Raw genomic sequence first — 20,037 nt, 5'->3', positions numbered from 1 at the left:
TTTGTGTAGATATCAATTATGTCCAAATTCATCATAATTAAAATGAAACAAAAAAGGTCCATTACCATACATTTGAATGTACCAGTATTTTTAAATATGCTGAGAATATAATAAAAACTAAAACTTGGCATTGATTCCATGATAGTTTTTCTTAGCCTCTCTTAAGTAGTAACTCCCTCAATCATTTGAAAGCCACAATCAAAATAAATTAATGTTCAGTGTTGATGTGCATGGCAGAAAACCAGTCTACTATGCCCATGTCAAATGACTTCCAGGGCTTTCCTTTGTTCAGTTTGAGAGCAGAGTTTTTAGAGTTTTTTTATTTAATAAGGATATGAAACTTCCTCAACAAAAAAGTGAATAGGCAGCTCTTTGGTAACTGTGCCGATAGTTAAAAATCTCAGCTTTCAAGAGTACCAAAGTAATTTTAATTATTTAATGGGTTAATCCATCAGTAGCTCAGAAAGAAATTGGATGTAACCAGTTCAGGCAAGACCAAAAGTCTTAATTTTTTTCTCTGTAATGAACCTGGTTGTTTTCAGGTGGAGAAATAAATCCAGCTTGTAGGAGAACACCTTGGAGCAGGGTTTTGTCTCAGCTGAGACTGGGCCTTGCAGGTGTGCTCACCTGGCTGCAATGTTGTCCCAGCTTACACAGCCCCCAGATTTCCCTCTGCTGATCCCGCAACTGTCTCCAATTCCATACAGGAAAAGCAGGGTTTACTTGGGATTAGCCATACTGTGAGCTGTTGTCTCAGCCAGGAGAAAAACATCTCTTTAATCTATAGCCAGGTGTTGGATTCTCACAAGGATATTCATTACCTGGGTTCCTGGGAGAGGAGGGTCAGGTCAGGAGTATCTGATTGCCAGCAATTTCCTTGAGACCTTTCCTGGTTAACCTGTCTGTAATCCCCAGGGGTTCTTTCAGGGGCTGATGTTGGCATTCTGGCACTCTCCATGGGTTATTTGAATTTTGTCCCACCATCTTCATGTGGTGTGAGCGCACTTCATCTGCTCTAAGCTTCAAAGTAATTAAAAAAAAAAAAAAGAGAAAGTCTAAATATAAAATAAAGCTGTTGTACACTCCCTACTTGATTGTTTACTTCATTACACCTCAACAAATATTAACTTCTCTAGTTAGGCATGAAATTTGGTCTACTTTGGGAACAGTATCATTAACCAAATGGCTCACTAGTACAGCTTGTTGCTCCTTCAGGAAGCATCAAAACACTTTGGGTGCAATCTTTCAATTCTAGCAAGACTTAGAGAATTTTGATGGAGGTGAAATTTTCTTTTGTTGTTTTTGGTGGGTTTGTTTTTTCTTTTGTTTTGTTCTAGAGGTGAGGAAAAGAAAGCAAAAACTCCATGGAGCTGCCCTGTGGCCCAGGGGAGAGGGAAGGAATATGTGATAGGATTTGGGACACATCTCAGGGAAGTGAGGCAGTGGCTTCTTGCATCATTGATCAGTGTGTGAGTGAGGGGAATGAGGATGAAGCAGGTGCCAAAATGTGTGTGTTTGTGTTGGAAACAGCACGCAGGGTGTCACCCGACGGAGCCCCTAACATGTGCACGGGGTGCAGTAAGCGACCTTGGGGAAATCTCCTGGAAATGCTGATTTTTCCAAAGCAGTTGCACATTGTGAACCCCTGAATATCCCTTGTTAGGTAAGACCCTTTGTGCTTGGTTACCAGTTACTGCTGTTTTCCACGTGTGGAAGGCTCACGGTGTTTTTTGGTTGGGATTTGCAGGAACACCCCCTTGGTGCGAGAAGGAAAAGATATATAGGATGTGCAAAATGACAAGAATATTTGGTATATAAGTAATTCTCGTGGCCAGCCTGTAAAAGTCCCACAGAATCCACAAGACAGGGTTGTGTGTAGATCACACAGACTGGTTTGTGTTGTGAGGCACCTTGAGGATCACTCAGTGCCATGGCAGGGACACCTTCCCCTGTCCCAGGCTGCTCAGCCCCAGTGTCCAGCCTGGCCTTGGGCAGTGCCAGGGATGCAGGGGCAGCCCCAGCTGCTCTGGGCACCCTGTGCCAGGGCCTGCCCACCCTCACAGCACCCATGGTTCTCACCTGGCTGCTTTTATTTGAGTGAATTTCCTCATAGCACGTAAGAAGCAATTCATTTTGTGTTTAGTCCTCGTGCTGAACAGAGCCTTTCCTTAGATCAGAATCAGCTCCTCTCCATTTCCTGTGAGACACTGACTGCCATCAGCTTCCATCTATGTCCAGAGGTGAATCATTACCTCTCACCCTTACTCCAGCACTGCTCCTGGGCTCAATTAGCCCTAAGAGCACTGGGCTCATTGCCTGTCCTTCACCAAATCTGTCCCTTGCTCAGCCCTGGCTCTACCCAGCACTGTTTTCAGCCTGCCTGAAGACAGAGTTCCCTGATTCCCTCACTTGACAACAACGAATCTGAGTCAGAATTCCCAGCCATGTCTCCAGGTGTGCTGAGCAAACCTCCCCACAGAACACTGCTGCCTGTTTGTGTGGCTGCTGCCTGCAAAACGAGCCTTTGTGCAGCAGGTTCAAAACATGTTGATGCTCCAGTGGAAGGTGCTTGTAAATTGCACCTGGTTTGATTTCAGTTCTGTTGAGCAAACAGGTCAATTCCAATATCATCACCTGGCTTGACTGGTAAAGGAAAAGAAAATTTGGGGATTGATGTGAAATGCAGATGGACTTTTAGGTTAAATGGATTTTCAATCATTTCACTATAGTGTCATTCATTTTTGATGTGAGCTGCTCTATTTTTACTTCACCTTGCTGTTTTTTCTGTCTCTCCCATGTCTAAAACTATTTCATTAACCAGTGAAATTTAGGAACATGTTCTGCCAAGTTTCTGTAACTTCTGAGGACATTAACAAATCGCTAACCAACCACAAAATGCCATCAAGATGCAGAAGAAATTTAAATACACCTCCTCTCTGCATGCCCAGGAGGGATAAGCTCCTATTGTGCACTTAGCTTTTCATCAAAGTGGAGAACAGAGAACTATTTTCTTTCTGGAAATTGTAGTTTAAACTTCCCAGAAATGATTGAGTCTTATAGCTTTTAGGGAAATGTAAAAAGTGCTTCTGCCCACCAAGGACTTCATAAAGATTTTTGGCACTTGTGACATGAATGCATCTGTCTTTTCCTTGTGATCAGAAACGGAGGCAGGCTGTGAATGATGGAAATGTGATCTTCAATTCCCCACTTCCCTCTGCCTAAACTAATTTTTTTTCTTTTGAGAGAGAGAATGAAAGATGTTGCACAGGTAGCCATCAGACTGAGCAGCTGTCCTCAGTTATTGCAGGCTGATGACACTGACCACATCACACCAAGGGTAAAATCAGATTTCTGCCATGAGTCCTTACATCTTGGGAGCCTTCCCCATGAAGCAGGGCAGGAATTAGAAGATTCCCAACAGAGGATTTTTGAGGGCTATGAGTGCTTTCAAGCAATCCTTACAATATCTGAATCACAGGATTGATGGCAGTAATTTCCAGAAAGCATCATCAGCAAGCTCAAAACTGTGATTAGCCTTTGGTTTGTGAGTGAATTATGTCACTTTCTAGGCTACTGAGCTGCTTCCTGATGCTTTATTCTTTACTTGGTTGCAACACTTGGTTCAGGAGCTGCCAAATGAAAAAATCTACTCTCTTTCTAGGCATATGACCATCAAAAAGCTGTTTCAATGGCTGGGAACCTCCCAGTTGGCATCACAGCACAGCTGAATTTTGATATTCTGAGGAAAAAATAGGCAGAAAATCACTGGAAACAGGCATCATTCTCACTGCACCCTGAGAGAAGGAGGGTCTTGTCCACCTCACAGAAACATGGAATTGCAGATTCATTGGTTCACTAAGATTGGGTGAAACATCAAAGATCATGGAGTCAGACGGTGAAGCCAGCACTGCCGCATCCCTAAACACCACATCCTCACATTTATTGAACACTTTCAAGGATGATTCCACCACTGTCCCAGGCAGCCCATCCAGCACTTGAAGACCCTTTGTGTGAATAAATTATTCCTAGTACCCAAACTAATCCTCCCCTGGTGCAACCTGAGGCCATTTTCTCTTGTCCTGTCTCCTGTCAGGGGGCAGAAGAGATCAACCCTCATGCTGCACCTTTGAGTTTTGGAGAGCCAAGGAGAGGAGACGGTTTATTTTGGATAAACTAAGGATGGAAGACAAGCAGCCATCCCATGGTAGGCAGTTTTATGTGCACTGGAGGTATTTTATGTACAGGGAGAGGCCAACTGTGCCACTGAAGTGTCAAAGACACTGGAGAGCTGCACGGAGCATCCAGATAAGCCAGCACTTTCAGGAGATACTTATATTTTATGGCTAAAAGACATTAAATAGTTTCCTAAAGCCCCAGCCCCATTAAGGATGTGTCTGCAGCCTACTGAGGAGAATTTTTACTGCATGAATGATGGAAAATTGCCTTAAAATAAATCACTGGTGAGTTCCTTGTGTTTAGCTGGAGGGAAAGGAATGGGCACTGGAGATGAGCCTTGGTGGGGCAAGAGGATATAATCCTCAGTTCCTGTCTTCTGGTGGGAGAAAAGCTGTTAAATTCATGGTACAGATCAGAGATTTTGCAGCTCTAAGGTGGGAACAATGTCTGTTTCACTTTGTGCTGCTCCATCCTTCGGCAGCAATGAGTAGTAGCAGTAAAGGACAGAACAAGATGCATTTTGATTTAATTTTTTTTTCCTTTATTTTTTGAAAAATGGGACATCAGACAGGAAGAAGTGGCACTGCATTTTGGTGAGATTAAGCTATTTCCCACTTCATTCTCCTCACTGTGGCTTGCTGGAATTACTGCAGGAGAGTTGTGACATTTATTAATAGCAGCCAGTGGCTCAGTCAGTGCTGACCCTTATCCTGGCAGCAGTGAATTAACCCTGCTGTGTATCCATGTCCTTTGTCTGGGGTGGGAAACTGGAAGGGAAAACAGACCCCCAAATCCTTCCTTGCAGCAGCCTGGTGTTTCAAGAGCTGAGCTTCTCCCACTGGCCCAAGCTGCTGTCCCCATTCAGGACAACACTGACATTTTTAATTCATGTCTGCTTCTCGGAACAAGTCATCCCCTTGTTGCTCATGGGCCTGAGAAACTTTAAAATCCCTGTCTGGCAGACAGGAGGTGGCTTTATTTTCCTTAGATATCCTTGGATAACTAGATCAACACAGTTCTTGTTATCAGCTGGAATAGTTGTTATTAGTGAAAACAGTGTTAGAGGAAATAACAGGTATTTTTGTAGTGAGGGTTCCTGAGGGTGAATGGTGAAGGCACAGAGCATTTTCCTTTTTTAAACCACCAAAACAAGAGGCTCTGATGTGTGAGCATGCAGGCTAGCAGCAGTCCAGGGGCCAGCAAACTCTATGGGCCTGGGAGCTCATCACAGATTTTAGGGATGTCCTCCCAAAACTGGTCACACAGCTCTCTTCAGCCTTTCCAAGGCTGGGAAAGATTTATTGTATCAAATAGAATTTCATATCCCAGCATAGGTTTGGTGTGTTAGCAGTTTAAAAACTGATGTTTTAGTCGTGGTACTGCTTTTTTCCTCCTCCTTCAGGGGGGAAAAGCAGCAATGGACCTTAAGCTCCTTCATGTAATTTACAAGATTCATATGATAAAATTCATATAATAAAAAAGAACAAAGCTGCTGTGTGCAGGTTTTGTGGGAGAGGGAATGGTCAAGAAGGATTCTAGGTGTTTCTCAGGTAATGGTATTACTCAGCTGCCTTCTCAGGAAACACAATTTGAAGTGACTGCGTTCATGCCCAGCATGCAATTAGCCTTTTTCTTTGTTTTGTGCATTTCACCAGCAAGCTCTATCCCAGAATAATACTCTGAATTCTCAATTGGTTTAATTCATTATGGTTCCATTAACTTCCAGAGAGGCTGCTCTGGCTTATTCTGGCCCAAAGTGTTCAGTTCTGAACGTGCAATAAAAGTGTTACTCATCTGAGCAGCCGCTATTCACATCAGCACTCTGTGCCCAGTCCTGGAGGTTTTAATGTGGTTTTTGTTGGTCAACAAAGAGGGTGTTGTGTGCACGGGCAAAGATTAGATGTATCTTTCTCTGCTTTTGAGCTCTGCTGTGACGTTTTTCACTCTTCTGCACAGTGTTCCCCTCCACGAGGAGTCAGACCAGACTGGCCTTCCTGGCAGGCAGGGTGCCAAAATAACACCCAGTACCAGCAACCATGGGACTGAGGGCAGCACTGTGGAGCCTTCTCAGCTCCAGCTGGAGCACACAAGGAAAATATTTTTTTGAATGTCTGATTTGGAACTCTGTGTGATTTCTTTTTTTTTTTTTTTTTTTTTTCTTCCTCCCCCCCCCCTTCTTTTTTTTTTTTTTAATTTAGGTATATCACTATAATAATGATTAATCCATTCCGATAAAAGAATATTGCAGGTTCTCAAACGTCTTTTTAGACAAGTATTATGATGATTAGGAACGATGTTAGGTAAAGGCAAAAATTCTAGCTTTAAATAATATCTGCGTTGTTTTTTCCTAAGGATCAGGCTGTCAAACACAGCACTACTCAGGACAGCTGGAGTAGGGAACCTTTCATTTGAGAAAATGTGATACCAAGAATCTCTGTTTTACTTTTTTTTTTTCCTGGAAAGAGTGAAAAAAAATCAAATCATATAATATTTTCTGCTAATAGAACCTTGTTATGGCTTTATGTCATCCCACACATCACCTGCCTAACCTAGTGACTTTATTCTGCTTTTACTGTTAGTGAGCTTAATTCTTCATGTCTTTGTAGCCTGCAACACCGTTTTTTTCTCTTGGTTCTCTAGAAAAATTCACAAAGTAATTCATCCTTTCCAACATCTTCAGCAAATTTCTCTGGAAATAACCCACTGACATTCTTCCTTTGACGACATTGTGTTTTTACAGTATTTCATCACTAGGGTTTAGCATGTGGTTTATATCACACTGATCATCCCTTGATATTTTTCCTGAAGCAAGGTGCCAGAGGAAAAACTCTTTTCAGTCCAAACCAGTCTGTTTTGTTGTGGTGGGAAAAGGAGTGTGTGTTTACACACCCTTTGTATTTAAATCCCATTTTCTCTAAGCTTTATTTAGTTAGGGGGAGACTGTATTACTTTTTGTAATCAAACCTTACCATTACAGTAACTGTTGTTTTGGAGAAATGTCAGGAAGTGTTTAAAATTTCCACAGGGCCTTAATAATTTAAATGAATTTTTGATGGTAAAGGGGCATGAGAATTGCCCAGTGTAATGAAATTACAAAAATACATTAAATATAGAAAAGCATTTTCTTCTTGCGTATAGATATTTTGAGCTTGCATGAAATATTAAGCAACCATAAATTATCCCTATATATAGACATATTTTTTTTAGAACCACTGCACATGGATGGAGGGGTAGAGGAATTGCATCAAGCTTTGCCAGTCCAGGCTGTGTTTCACCCTTCAGTAACCCCTGATACTCTGCAAATTTCAGCAAAACTTAGTAGGGAGACTCTTTATCAGAAGAAAATACCATGTTTCCTGAGCTTGGGTGTTTGGGGCTTGTGTTTCCAAGCGGGTTTGGAGGTTTGGGTGATCAAGCCCCTGTGATTCCCATTTTAATAAACAATTCTCCTGGTGCCTCCTGGCCCTGGTGGCTCGCAGGGACGTCGGCTGGGGGAGGATCTGTGGAACATGAGCACAGCCCAGGGCGTGATCCTGTTTTTTCTCCTGCAGCTTTTGCCATATGGAAAGACTATCCCGGAGTTAGTGGTTCCCAGGGGAGCAGGGCCAGTCCTGTAAGGAGTCTGGCCATCACGCACACTGACCTCACCCTGCATCCTGGCTCTGCAGCTCTGCTGTCTGACTGACTTGTTTGCCATGGTCTTCTGCCATCCGTCTCCACCACTGCCCTCTGAAAAAATCCCTGAGGATGTCCCAGCTCATCCACTCCCTGTGCACCACAGGTGTTTTTGTGGTGTGGGTCACAACTCAACTGATGTTGAGCTCCTTCCTGACTGCGCCCTCTCAGTGCTGGGCTTTGCTCATGGTCACAGCCCAGCCAGACCAGGCGAGCCCTGCAGATGTCCACGTGAAGCAAAGCAGCCCAGGTCAGGGTGTAAACACAGCTCTGGGCTCCTGCCACAGGTGTCACAGTCCATTCACAATGAATAATTAATGGTGGCTGTGGATGTGTCTGTGTGAGTGTTTAAGAGCATCTAAATAGAAGTTGTTACAGTTTAAACCAACTTCTCCATTCTGATTGAGACCTGGTGATTGATAATTTTCTGTTCTTCGTGTATCAACGCCCGGGCTTCATGTTCATTGTTCAGTAAGTGTTGTAATAAATATTAATGTGTTGCTGCTCTCAAAGTACTTACTGAGATCTTTAAAATTCTTTAAATATGCCCTCAGAGCCTCTTAGGGCAACCAGAATTACCTGTAGCATTTTCCAAAGCAGAATTATCCCGTGATGTTGATTGAGATTGTGCCAGTGCATCTGCCATAAAAACATTAATGTCATGTCTGACTGAGGCACCTTCCATGTTCATCATTTCTGAATCCATTTACAAAGACCTTAATGGCAGCTGTATATAAAGACATGCCATAATGACATCTTAAATGCTGTCTTTAAATTCACAGCATGAAAAGCCTTTTAGGAATACGGTATGACAAAAAAAAAAAAAAAAAAAAAGCAGAGAGCTGACAGCAATTTGTAGATAATACTCATGGTATGTCTTTTATTAAGTGGAGATTTTATATTGATTACAAGAGAAATAAATGGGCCCAGAAAGGTAATAGTGTAAATAGAACTTTGTTCCTAGTGAATGACATGTGAGACTTCAGTTCAGCTTCCTCATTTTGCAGGAAATACAGGAAAATGCATAGCAGAGTTTGGAACTGTATCAGCTGGTTATACAAAAGTAAAGAATACACAGCATAAATAAAAGATCTAGAGCTTGTTAAATTCGGGGGAAAAAGAATGTCTATACATACAAAAAGCACAATATAAATATACCAAAAATCACTTCTGCAGCAAAGGTTATTTGGAAAGGGCACGAGCTTCTCATGGAACAGTCTTTGAGAAGGAAAGGCTTTGAATAATTCTGTCACTTTCTGGGCAATGATCTGCTTTTGCCAGTCACCATAGTCTCCTCAGTTTGTCTCAAAGTTTGCTAAAGGCAGAGAAAGAAAAGGAGAATGGATATAAAAGAAGGCAGTACAAAATCTCACAGGCTTCACCTCAGATTTTTGACAATCATCACTGAAGAGTAGAGGATGCAAAGTTTGGCTTTCCTGAGGTTGTCATGCTGAACTTCCCGATTTTTCACTTCATTTTTCAAGACATTGAATACTTTGGGCAGTGCTTTAATCTCTAAAATGCTTCAAATAAAATTTTTGAAAAGGCCAAATCACATTTAATATCTAAATTTGCTTCCTTAATTAGGTCACAATGTCAACGTCACCTTCGGTCCTGTCAGAAGCTCTGATTGGGGCATTAATTGGGGTTTTCACTCTCAGCATTGACTGAAGGGTGATGGGCACATTTTATAATCTTTTGCATGCTGAAAAATCACGTTGGCCATCAGAGTGGCTCGTGGGCCATTAGATCTCAGATTTTCTTGTGTCTGAGCCTTGCTCCACAACACTGGCCTTCTCCTCGTGCCTGCCCACCCCAGGAATCACCACTTCCCTTTTACTCATCTCGACTTTTGTCCTCTGACAATGACATTTTTGACTGATTGGGCTCTGTGCTGTCATTAATTCTGTGTGTTCACATGTAAGGACAGTTTTAAAGTGGCTGGTTTGTATTCCAGGGTTAAAGCTGTATGTTGATTTGGAGGGGGCACAGGTCTTGTGTCACTGATTTTAGAGTGGGTTATTGTAAAGCTTTAAATCTGTCTTTTTCTCTAAAAGATGTAGTGCCACATATTTATGTTGCTATTTTATCTCTAAAATAGCACCACTTATTTATGTTGCTGAGTATAAATAAGTAGCAAAATCCTTTCTGTTCTGAACGTAGTATTTGTTTAAATATTTTTGTGCTTCCTTACAAATATAGAGTGAAATACAGGCAACCAAAGTTCCTGTTTAAATAGGCTTCTATTTTAGTTTCTTTTTTTTATTTTAGATTTTTCCATCTGAAATGTTTTCTCTACCTAAAGTAGAAATACCTATGCAAAAAATTAGAATGTGCAATACAAATGAAAAAATCTTAGGCTTATAAGTACATGATCAAATTATTGGTAGAGGTTACAAACCTATCCACCAAAAAAATGCCATCATTATGAAAACATACATTTTCCAGAGTTATGGCCTCCCTTGAGTTGTATTGATTTCTTCACAGGTTGTTTAATGGGGAAAGAAATCATTCCTGTGGCAGAGGAGTCTGAGCTCCAGGGCACTGGGGGGGATGTCCCGAGTGCAGCTCACACTTGGGTTTTAAGGCTGCCTTTGGTACACAGGGGGAAATCTCTCAGTCCATTCCCTGGGAATCCCATAGAGTTCCTAGGGAATTAACTGTGTGTCAGGATGTTGATCCTCCCAACCAGCTCTAATCAGGGAGACCAGGTAGTGCAAAGACTGCTCAAGCACCAGGGCGACCCAGTGCTTTATCCAAAGGAGTAAGAAAATAAATTTAACAACTGGTGGAATCACAGAATCATCTATTCAGGTTGGAAAATCCCTCCCAGCCCATGGAGTCCCAGCTGGGCCCAGTCCCCATCCTGTCCTCAGCCCAGAGCCCTGAGTGCCACCTCCAGGGGACACCTGCAGGGCTGGGCACTCCAAACCCCCTGGGCAGTGCCAAGGCAGTTCCTGAGCCCCCTTTCCATGGGGAAATTCCTGCTGTGCCCACCCTGAGCCTGCCCTGGCCCAGCCTGAGGCCGTTCCCTCTGCTCCTGTCCCTGGTCCCTGGAGCACAGCCCGGCCCCCCCGGCTGTGCCCTCCTGGCAGGAGCCGTGCAGAGCCACAAGGGCCCCTGAGCCTCCTTTGCTCCAGGCTGAGCCCCTGCCCAGCTCCCTCAGCCTCTCCTGGGGCTCCATTCCCTTCCCAGCTCCGTTCCCTTCCCTGGCCACGCTGCAACCCCTCCATTGCCTGCGTGAGGGCCCAGAGGTGCCCCAGCCCTCGAGGTGTGGCCTCAGCAGGGCCGGCACAGGGACGGGCCCTGCCCCGCTCCTGCCGCCACCCCAGGGCTGGCACAGCCCAGGGGCCATCGGCCTTCTGGGCACGCTGCTGGCTCAGAAAGTCAGAATAAAGCTAAATAAACTCAAAAGGCTTTATTACCTACAGATCTTGCAGTGGCTGTTGTGTATTTCTGCATCCAGGTCACACTGAGTGGAGAATCACAGGAGTAGCAGCAGCTCTCACTACATGCATGAGGGGTTGTGAGACTTACTGTTGGTATTAATGCAGAAGCATTACACTATTTATTTTTTAAATAGTGGTTATGATCAAATTTGTTACTTATCTTCACATCCCAAATAGCAGCACAGGCGACTGTTACCTGCAGAGATTGTGGAGTCCCCAAAAGTGTCCCAGGCCAGGCTGGACAGGGCTTGGAGCAGCCTGGGACAGTGGAAGGTGTCCCTGCCCATGGCAGGGGTGGGACTGGATGAGCTTTAAGATCCCTTCCAACCCAAACCATTCCACAATTCTGTGGTTTCATGACTACATAAAGGTTAACAAAATAACCACTGACTAGCTTGAAATCGGTAAATAATGTTGATTATTCATGTAATTCTTTAGGACTGACTTTCAGACCTTGGGCTCTACATCCACGCAGCCTGGGGTTAGGGATAATACTGATTTATGACATGTTGGGGTAACTTTAGAGGTGATCATTGGAAGCCCCTCCACTGCTGGTGCCAGGGCCTGGATCATCTGGGCGGGCTGAGCCACATCAGCTCAGACACCAGAAAATCCAAGTCGAGCAAAAAATGACGGGATTCCAGGCACGAGGTTTATGCTTTATGAGCCTGGTGAGAAATTACTCTGGGCTCCACTACCTCACGTTGAATTGAGACATCACAGACCAGAAATCTTTCCCAAAGTGGCCTCATGATTTCAGCCCTTGTGTCTGCCTGCTTTGTTGTTTTGTTTGCTCGACCTGCGTGGTGCTTCCCACCCCCTGGGAGTTATGTCCAGAAGCCTCCTACCTCCACCCTGGGTGGTACAGATGATCCAAACGGGACATCCCGGGAGCCCAGAGGATGACTCCAGCAAACAGGCACACCCGGGACACTGAGCTCATCCAAACCTCTTCAAACCACGACCTTTCTGGTGCTGATGCCTGGGCTTGGATGTGCTTGTGTACTGGATGACTGCATCCAGCCATGGTGCACAGAAAATCAGCCTTAATTCAGAGGTTTGAGGAGATTGGAGGGCCAGAGAGGGAGGAAAGGTCCGTGCAGTAAATCAGGAATCGCAGTGGATTGTTGAAAAGCTGTTGCTGAGCAGCCTAAAGCTTGTCCCCAAACAGCCCCCGGCCAAGCCTAAAAGCACCTCAGCATCTGAGCCGCCAGCTTTGGTGCTGCTTCTGTCAAGCACCCATGGAAAATAAAGCAGGGAAAACATTGTCAGGAGATTTTACATTGGTAGGAGATTTTAGACTGGTGGGAGATTTTTTAGGTGTCAAAATTGAAATTGCAAAATGCAAAGCCATACCCACCAGGGAAGATCTGAGCACACCCCAAAGCTTTCTCTTTGTGCTTTGAGGGAGGTACTAACTAACAGGGGCTAGAGGCACTATAAATTTGTAGTATTTTCAAGCAAAATCATAACCTTTAGCAATGATTGTAAGCAGGGACTTTTTTTAGAATTATAATACTACTGCATTATTTTTGGCAAAACACATTGATGTGGATTATTGAAAATTGATATCTCTCATCTGATTATGTGGTTCATTGAAATTTCCCTTCTCAAGGTATTTTGTAAAAAAAGAGGGATTTCTATTACAGATCATGGTTTTGATGATTAAAATTAATGAGCTCCCTCAGAGTCTCTTGGATGTGTGTAAAATGCATTCTTTTTTTATCCTCATATATTTTGATAGATGGAAAGAGACTTTTTCATGCTTCACGACCAAACTTATTATTTGTGTGTCAAATTTACCTGAATATTTTTCCCAATGTAGTTTCAACACAATGTGAGATGGCAACAGATGAGCACCTGAGTTATCCCCAATAAATAAGCATTGAGAAGGAAACCTTATGGCAAACAGATTTTACCATAACTTGGTTGGTTTCCCTGCAGGTTTGAAATGAGGGTGTTTTATGTGGGATTTTTGTTTGGCTTGTTCTTTATTTGCTTTTGGTTTTTTTTTTTTTTTTTTTTTTTTTTTTTTTTTTTTTTTTTTTTTTTTTTAATAAAGCTGTTGTATTTAAAAAGATTTTAGAAAAGGATGATGTCAGGAAAAGGATAGACTTTGCAGATAGAAAACTCAGTGGTAATACAGCCTAGAAGGGTGAAATGTAAACTTCCTCACTGAGCTGAATACAATTTATAAATTTTGTATAGCTGGAACTAAACTTCTTGCTGGAGTTGTTTTAAAATGTGTCTTCATAAACACTTCCCATGGAGATATTCTTTGTAAAAATAAATGTTAATAACCAGCTGACAGAGAATTTATGGAACCTTGGTCTCAGCTGCCTCTTGGCCCCAGGGGATTATGGTACAGTAAACCCAAATTTATACAAAGAATTAAATATACCGTTGGGCAGGACAAAAAGAACAGGGAATGCCGTTCACTATTTTCATAAAATTAATATAGAGACATATTCCTGTTGCTTTCACTGCAGCAGATGCATGGACTGTAAATACTAATGTTTAATATCTCTGAATGATCTAAATAAGTCAATTCCCCGTGAAACATGCCAGGATCTGTGCACACGGGGGTAACTTCAGAGTAGGTGGGGATGGTGTTTCCTCAACTGCCTGTCAGGAACGACTTAATCCTGCTTTGCAGATACTGCCTCTGCATCCCTGGGATGTGTTAATTTCCATACCCATTCATTTAGAAGGCTCTGCTGAGACTGTCAAAGAGATGCTAATTATCATCAGCCACGGTGATCCCTGGGGGATTATGCTGGGATTGAGGAACCAGGGAATGGCTGGAGTTACAGTCAGGGATTAAAGTGATGAGTTCTGCTCCCTCTCTCTGCTTTTTCCTTTCTCTGGCAGCCCGGGGGACAGCTCTCACAGGCAGTCCTGCTGTTCTCCAGGTGCCTCTCAGCCCATTCTGTCTAATGTTGCTGCTGATTTTAGGTTAAATCAGCAGCTTTATTAAAGGAGCAGAACTTGGGAGTCCAGTTGATTAATTCCATGGAGCAACACATGCTGCCTGGAGTTAGGCAGAATTCAGCCAGGGAGTTCTGCTCTGCTAACAGGAGGGCTCTGGGAGGAATTTAAGGGAGTTACAATAGTGTTAATATCTGAAAATCTGGACAAATTCTCCTAAGTCTGATGAAAAAGCTGAATTTTCATTCAGAAGATAAATAAAAATGGTCAGAATTCTGTGCTGCTGTTGATGAAATCTCCAGGATAGCAGATAATTTCAAATGAAGGCTTTTCTTCAGGATAAATGCCTGTCCTTTAAAAATATTTCCTGTTCTATAGCAATCTGAAAAAGCCCTTTTATTCTTTTTTTTTCCTTCTTTCTTTTTTTTTTTTTAATAACTACGAGTTCTTTATTGTGATCAAACTAATTTCATTTAGTGGTGCAGGCTGAAAATGTGAATGTTCTTTGATACCATTTAATCATTTGTTATGTCCTGACTATATAACAGCAAGGTGAGGAGAAGTAATGTCTGTCATTGAGATTCCTGTAGGTAAAATCAGATGAATTGCAGCTTTTTTTTCTTGCTTGTGGTCCATCACTCATAATTTGGACATCAGGAATGTGTATTCTGTCTGTGTGAAGCTAGGTCATTGTAGGCAAACAAATTCCTCAGTTTTGGAAAACTTCTGGCTGCTTTTTGCTTGCTTTGGTCCCTGTTTATATTTTTTATGGCAAAGCTAAGGTTTTGATGCTGATTTTAGCCCTTTACTGCTGTACTGAGAGGATCTGGATCCTGTTTTCTCAGTGACACTCTCATGAATAATTAGGCAAGGCAAAGCTGTAGGATTTTTCATTAGAGGTGATGGGGTACACAAACGAAGATGCACAGAGTTATTGCTTTTTTCACACTGAAAGGTGGATATGACAGATTGGAAGGTATTTTTTTAAAAAACAATTGACTTCTGTATATAGAAATAAAGAAATGCAAAAGTGTGTTGTAGAATCTAACAGGACTGCCTGCCTATAACTAGGCTACAGAAGTTAATTTCTGTGGTTTCAGAGATCCTTATGCTGTATTTCTAAATGTCTTGAGGATGAGTCCTGATATTTTTCTGTACTAAAGGCATCTTCTCTTTCCAGGTCCCCAGCATTGTGGGGCTGCATTGATTTAATTTCACCCTGGCTCTTCCAAACCAATGACAGCTATTTTTAGTTTTCAGTTATTTTCTGGAATACCCTATTGGAAAACTCCTTCAACCCACCAAATAATACCACTTTTCAAAATTACAAAAAAAAAGCACCCCCAAAACAGCATAAAACCCCCCCAACCAGCAGGAGTTTTTATTTAAAGCCTTTTATCTTCTAGGCACAAATATTCTTCTAGTACTTGAGCCATGGTCCCCTTCTTGCTCTCTTATCAATCTCATTTCTTGCAGTTACTCACCTGCAGGTAGTATGTTACCTATTGGGAATATTTTCTTTTGTTAATCAATGTTTGGCGTAGGAGGTTTAATTACTGTTTTTCATCTAGCAGTACTCTTGTCTGTGTCTAAATTGCTACCATTCCTCTCAAAGGTATAACAATCATTCATATTGAATTACATAATATAAAAGTAAGAAATTTAATTTCACGAGGAGTCAAGGAACTTTCCTTCCTTAAAGCATTGCTTAAATTTGGACAGAAAATATTTTCAGGATGAAAAGCTAGGCTTGTGCCTAAGTCTGTCTCTCATTTTTCCAAAAGATTTTTACATTGAGCAATGAATAATATTTTGCTGAAGCTTTCTTTGGCTTTTAGTCAAGTGCTATAAATGAATTCATTAATGGGAATTATTTTTGGGTAGCAGTAGTGGGTGTGTGTTTAAAGTCCAGTGGTGATGCATGGTACTGTGAGAGTCAAGTGCATTCCATCTTTTCTTCAGCAATTCCGAGAGTTTTAGCTTAGAGGAAAGGAACAAACACAACAAAAATCCCCAAGCCTGTGATGATCAACCCTCACCCATGAGCCAATCTGCTGCTCTTTGTGAGATTGAATTCTGGCCTGCCTGAATTCAGTCTTTAAGCCTTTCTTTTGGTATCATTAAAATAAATTAATTCTTTAAAAACAGAAGAAAATAAAGTATTTTTTCAAATTAATTTTAGACACAGAAGAATTCTGTGTCTAAATAGCAAAAAACTGCTGAGATGAGAGCTGTGCTCACCAGTGCACATTGCACAGGTGAAAACACAGAGACATTTCTTTACTGTGCTAGGAAAATTTAGGTTTTGTATATGAGGTTCACCTCTGGATCTACTTTTTGGCCAAAGTAGAGGGTGTGGTAGGAGAACAACAAAAAGGAAGGATAGGAATTGTGATGGTAAATTTATTCCAGTTTGCTGGGTTCTTGACAGCAAACTGTTCTGTGTGTCTTAATTATGAAGAGGCCAACTTTGAATAGTGATGTTGAAATATATAAAATAGTGTTTATGGAAATGTTGGACACACTGCCCCAGACAGCTAAAGAGTAACTATCATAAATATATTTTCAGCATTTAACACTGGAAAAGCATGCATATCTGGTTAAAGTTTAGTGTGGAGACTTAGGATGTCATTTAACCCTTCTCAGCATTTATTGTAGGGATGTATCCTGTCTGCGCTGGACTTTGGAACTTGTTAACTGCCTTGTGCCTTGGAAATATGTCAGCTAATACCTGTTGTCACCCTGCAACTATCTGCCAGTCTGTGATGTAGTGTGGTGCATGCTGGTGAATATTTAATATTATTAAATGTTAAACTTGTGATTCTCTGAAGGTAGAGGATCTAGGGAGCCTCCGATTAATTTATCAGTGTTCTTGGCCAGAAACACATGTTTCTTTGAGAAATAGTGAAAATGCCACTTGTGGGCTGTGTGTTACCACCCTGCTTCATTTTCAGTACACGTGGATGACAATTCTGAAAGGAATGGGGGAAAAGGATTAGTTATTTACTTTCTGTGAAAAACATTTGTGTTGAATCTCAAATTACGGCATCTTTCATCCATGTGAGGATTAAACCACCCTAAAATGCACAGAAACATAATAAACAGGGAAGTTACCCTAACAGCTTCAGCCTCAGTCACCACATTGTTATTGAATATATTCCAGCTGAAATTTGTGCTGTTCTGGATATCGTTGTCTTGAAAATTATAGGTAATTTACGATTTCATTTTGAAAGCAGGCATACCAAATGAAAATACACTGCAGGATGTTGATAGCTGGAATTAAAATGTCTGCATAACTTCTGAATGCATTAATAGGTTGGGTTTTTTTTAGTGTTTTTTTTTTTTAATGGAGAATTTTAGCTTAAGGAAGGATCTGTTTGTCTTGACATTTGAGTTTTGAGTAGCTAATTGTCACAGTGGAGAGAGGTTTGTTGTTTAAGTGTAGATAAAGCATATTTTATGAATTTACACGGTAATTTAAACAGGTAGATGAACCTGGACAGAGCCTGCTTCACTAAGCTTCAGCAAACGAGGCAGTGAAAGTCCAGACAGATTGTCCAGTTTAAGGTTGGTGGTATTTCTCTCCACTGGTTACAAAGAGGTGCAGAGGGAAGATTATCCTTCTAGTCTAAATTCAGTCCTTTTGAACTTGCCTTTATGTCACAAACTTCTCCCAGGTCTGAGGTAATTTTGTGACTATAGAAATTTTCATAACAGCGACACAGAAAAGAAATACTGTATGGGTTGTCTTGAAACACTTCAAATGTCAGATTTCTTTTGACCTTGGTTGTTTTTCCTCTTGGCAGCTCCGGAACGAAGGGATTCCTCCCTGCTGGGCAGCCCAGACATCGTGGACCCAGCTCCCAGGAGAAAACGAAGGCAAAGGACAGCGAAACCTGCAGGGACAGGAGCTAAGGTGGCTGCTTATGAGGCAGAGCAGCCAGCCCAGGAAAAGTAAGCAGGTTTTAAATGTATTGCAATGTTTTTATGCTGACAGATCTCACTGGGGTCGTGGGACTCCAAACTCAGCTTGTTTGGAGTCCCACCAAGGAACCTCCTCCGGTTGAGGAGGTTCCAAACTCATCACCCTGAGATTCTGCCTTTGGGAATTCCAGTGCAAAGAAATTACCTCTCAATTCCACCTTTAACAGATTTTTTTCAGAACATGGAGTTTCCAGGCAGAAAAAAAAAAAAAGTTCACTCTTAACACACAAAAGGGGTCAGGATTCGTAACACTTAAAAGTATTTTTCTTATGTCCATTTCAACTTCTGGAAATCTTTCCAGGTGTTCTGGGAGGTGCTTATAGCTAAGCATAGACTTGCCTCAGAGCTCTGGTGGTATTGGTAGTATTTCCTTCAAAAAACTGGGTATTTTTCCTAAATATATGGCAAATTACATTTGAAAATACATATTTTCCATTTTTGTCTGTAATATTCCATGGATTGTAGAGTCTTTAAACAGCTATGGACAGAAGTAGATTAGAAAGACATTTCCCATGATTAGCGAAGATTTCTGTTTAAATCAGCAGGAAAATTATCTTATTTTGACGCAAAAGCTATGGTTTGACGCCAGCTAGGAATGTTTGAATTTACAGTCCTGTTTTATTAGTTAAAAAATTGTATTTTTTTCTTAGGATGGTGTAGAAATATATCAGACCTTATTTTTTTGTTCTTTTACATCCCAGTCCATTGCAATGGAAGATGCCCTTCCCCCATTGTATTTGGTCAGTTTGATTTTGACAGCCTGCCTGTGCTTGCCTGAAATTCAGGTTCATTTTATTTAATACTGATTGTTGAAGGAAAACCTATGGAAGCAAAGTATTGCAAATATACAGAGGCCTTGGACTGAGTAATTATCTTTTTATGAATATCCGAGTCCTGTGTGTAGGGGGACAGCTAAGAATATAGTGATATTTTTGTTTTAATTCTTTGAAATAAGGGCAAACTTTAGTCGAAACAGAGCAGCGCTATGATTTTCATATGTGCAAAGAATTTCTACTCTGCTTACAGATTGAGTCAGGGCTGAATCTAAAGAGTGGCTCTTCTTCTTGGCTACAACATAATTAGTTATATTTTGAGACTGAGCATCCATTCTATCAGTCTCTACCTCCATTTTTCTTTCTTGCACTTCATGTGGCAGTCGCAGTTCTTGGATTGGATAGGAAGATAGGAAATATCCCTGTTTACCTGAAACATTACAAAAGCTGAACTGAAATAATTTCCACTTTGCTGGTTATTTTTCTCAACGTCGCTGAAGTTTTTGAGCTTCACCTGAAGTCTTTTTGCCAGCTGCTAATCAAGTTTTCAGTCAATTTGCTTGACTAATAATTTTCAGTTCTCTTCAGCCTGTCAAAAGTGGGGAGATGGAGAATTAGCACCGTGATCCAGTTCACAAATATAGGTGTTCTTTTTGTGGAGTAATTTGTAATTACTCCAGTAATTTGTGCTGATGGAATGCCAAATCCTTGGTGCTGCAGAGAGCTTTATCTTAAGCTGACAGCACGTTAGGGTCCTGCCCAAAATGTTTTCCAGTATTGTGTCACTGAGCAAAAAGAAAAAAAAAAAAATAATTAAAACTTATTTCATCCAAGAAAAGGGGTGGCAGTGGGGGAAGTTAACTTGGAAGTTCCTTCACCCCTGGAAGTGCTCCATCACAAGCAGGGAGATGGGAGCATGTTCTGGGATCAGGTGCCAGATTTGATCTGATTTTCACCAACGAGTCCTCCCTCCTTCCTGGGCTCTCCTGCTCAGACCTGCAGCCAGGGCTGGCTCCTTAATGCAAGTAAAAATGCAAATGCTTCGAGGCAAA

The 20,037-nt window shown here is 41.7% G+C and overlaps 1 protein-coding gene across 3 annotated transcripts in view; it reads left to right on the top strand.

The window, feature by feature from the left end:
- XRCC4 (X-ray repair cross complementing 4) overlaps positions 1-20,037 on the top strand; it is a 144,139-nt gene that overhangs the window by 69,787 nt on the left and 54,315 nt on the right. For all 3 annotated transcript variants that reach the window (XM_054518013.1, XM_036404039.2, XM_036404040.2), the window contains one exon: positions 18,035-18,182. In XM_054518013.1, coding sequence (XP_054373988.1) covers positions 18,035-18,182 — 148 coding nt within the window. The remainder of the gene's footprint in view (positions 1-18,034; positions 18,183-20,037) is intronic.

Source organism: Molothrus ater, chromosome Z (genome assembly GCF_012460135.2).
Source record: "Molothrus ater isolate BHLD 08-10-18 breed brown headed cowbird chromosome Z, BPBGC_Mater_1.1, whole genome shotgun sequence".
NCBI lineage: Eukaryota > Metazoa > Chordata > Aves > Passeriformes > Icteridae > Molothrus > Molothrus ater.
This window is presented reverse-complemented; position numbering and strand designations above follow the sequence as displayed.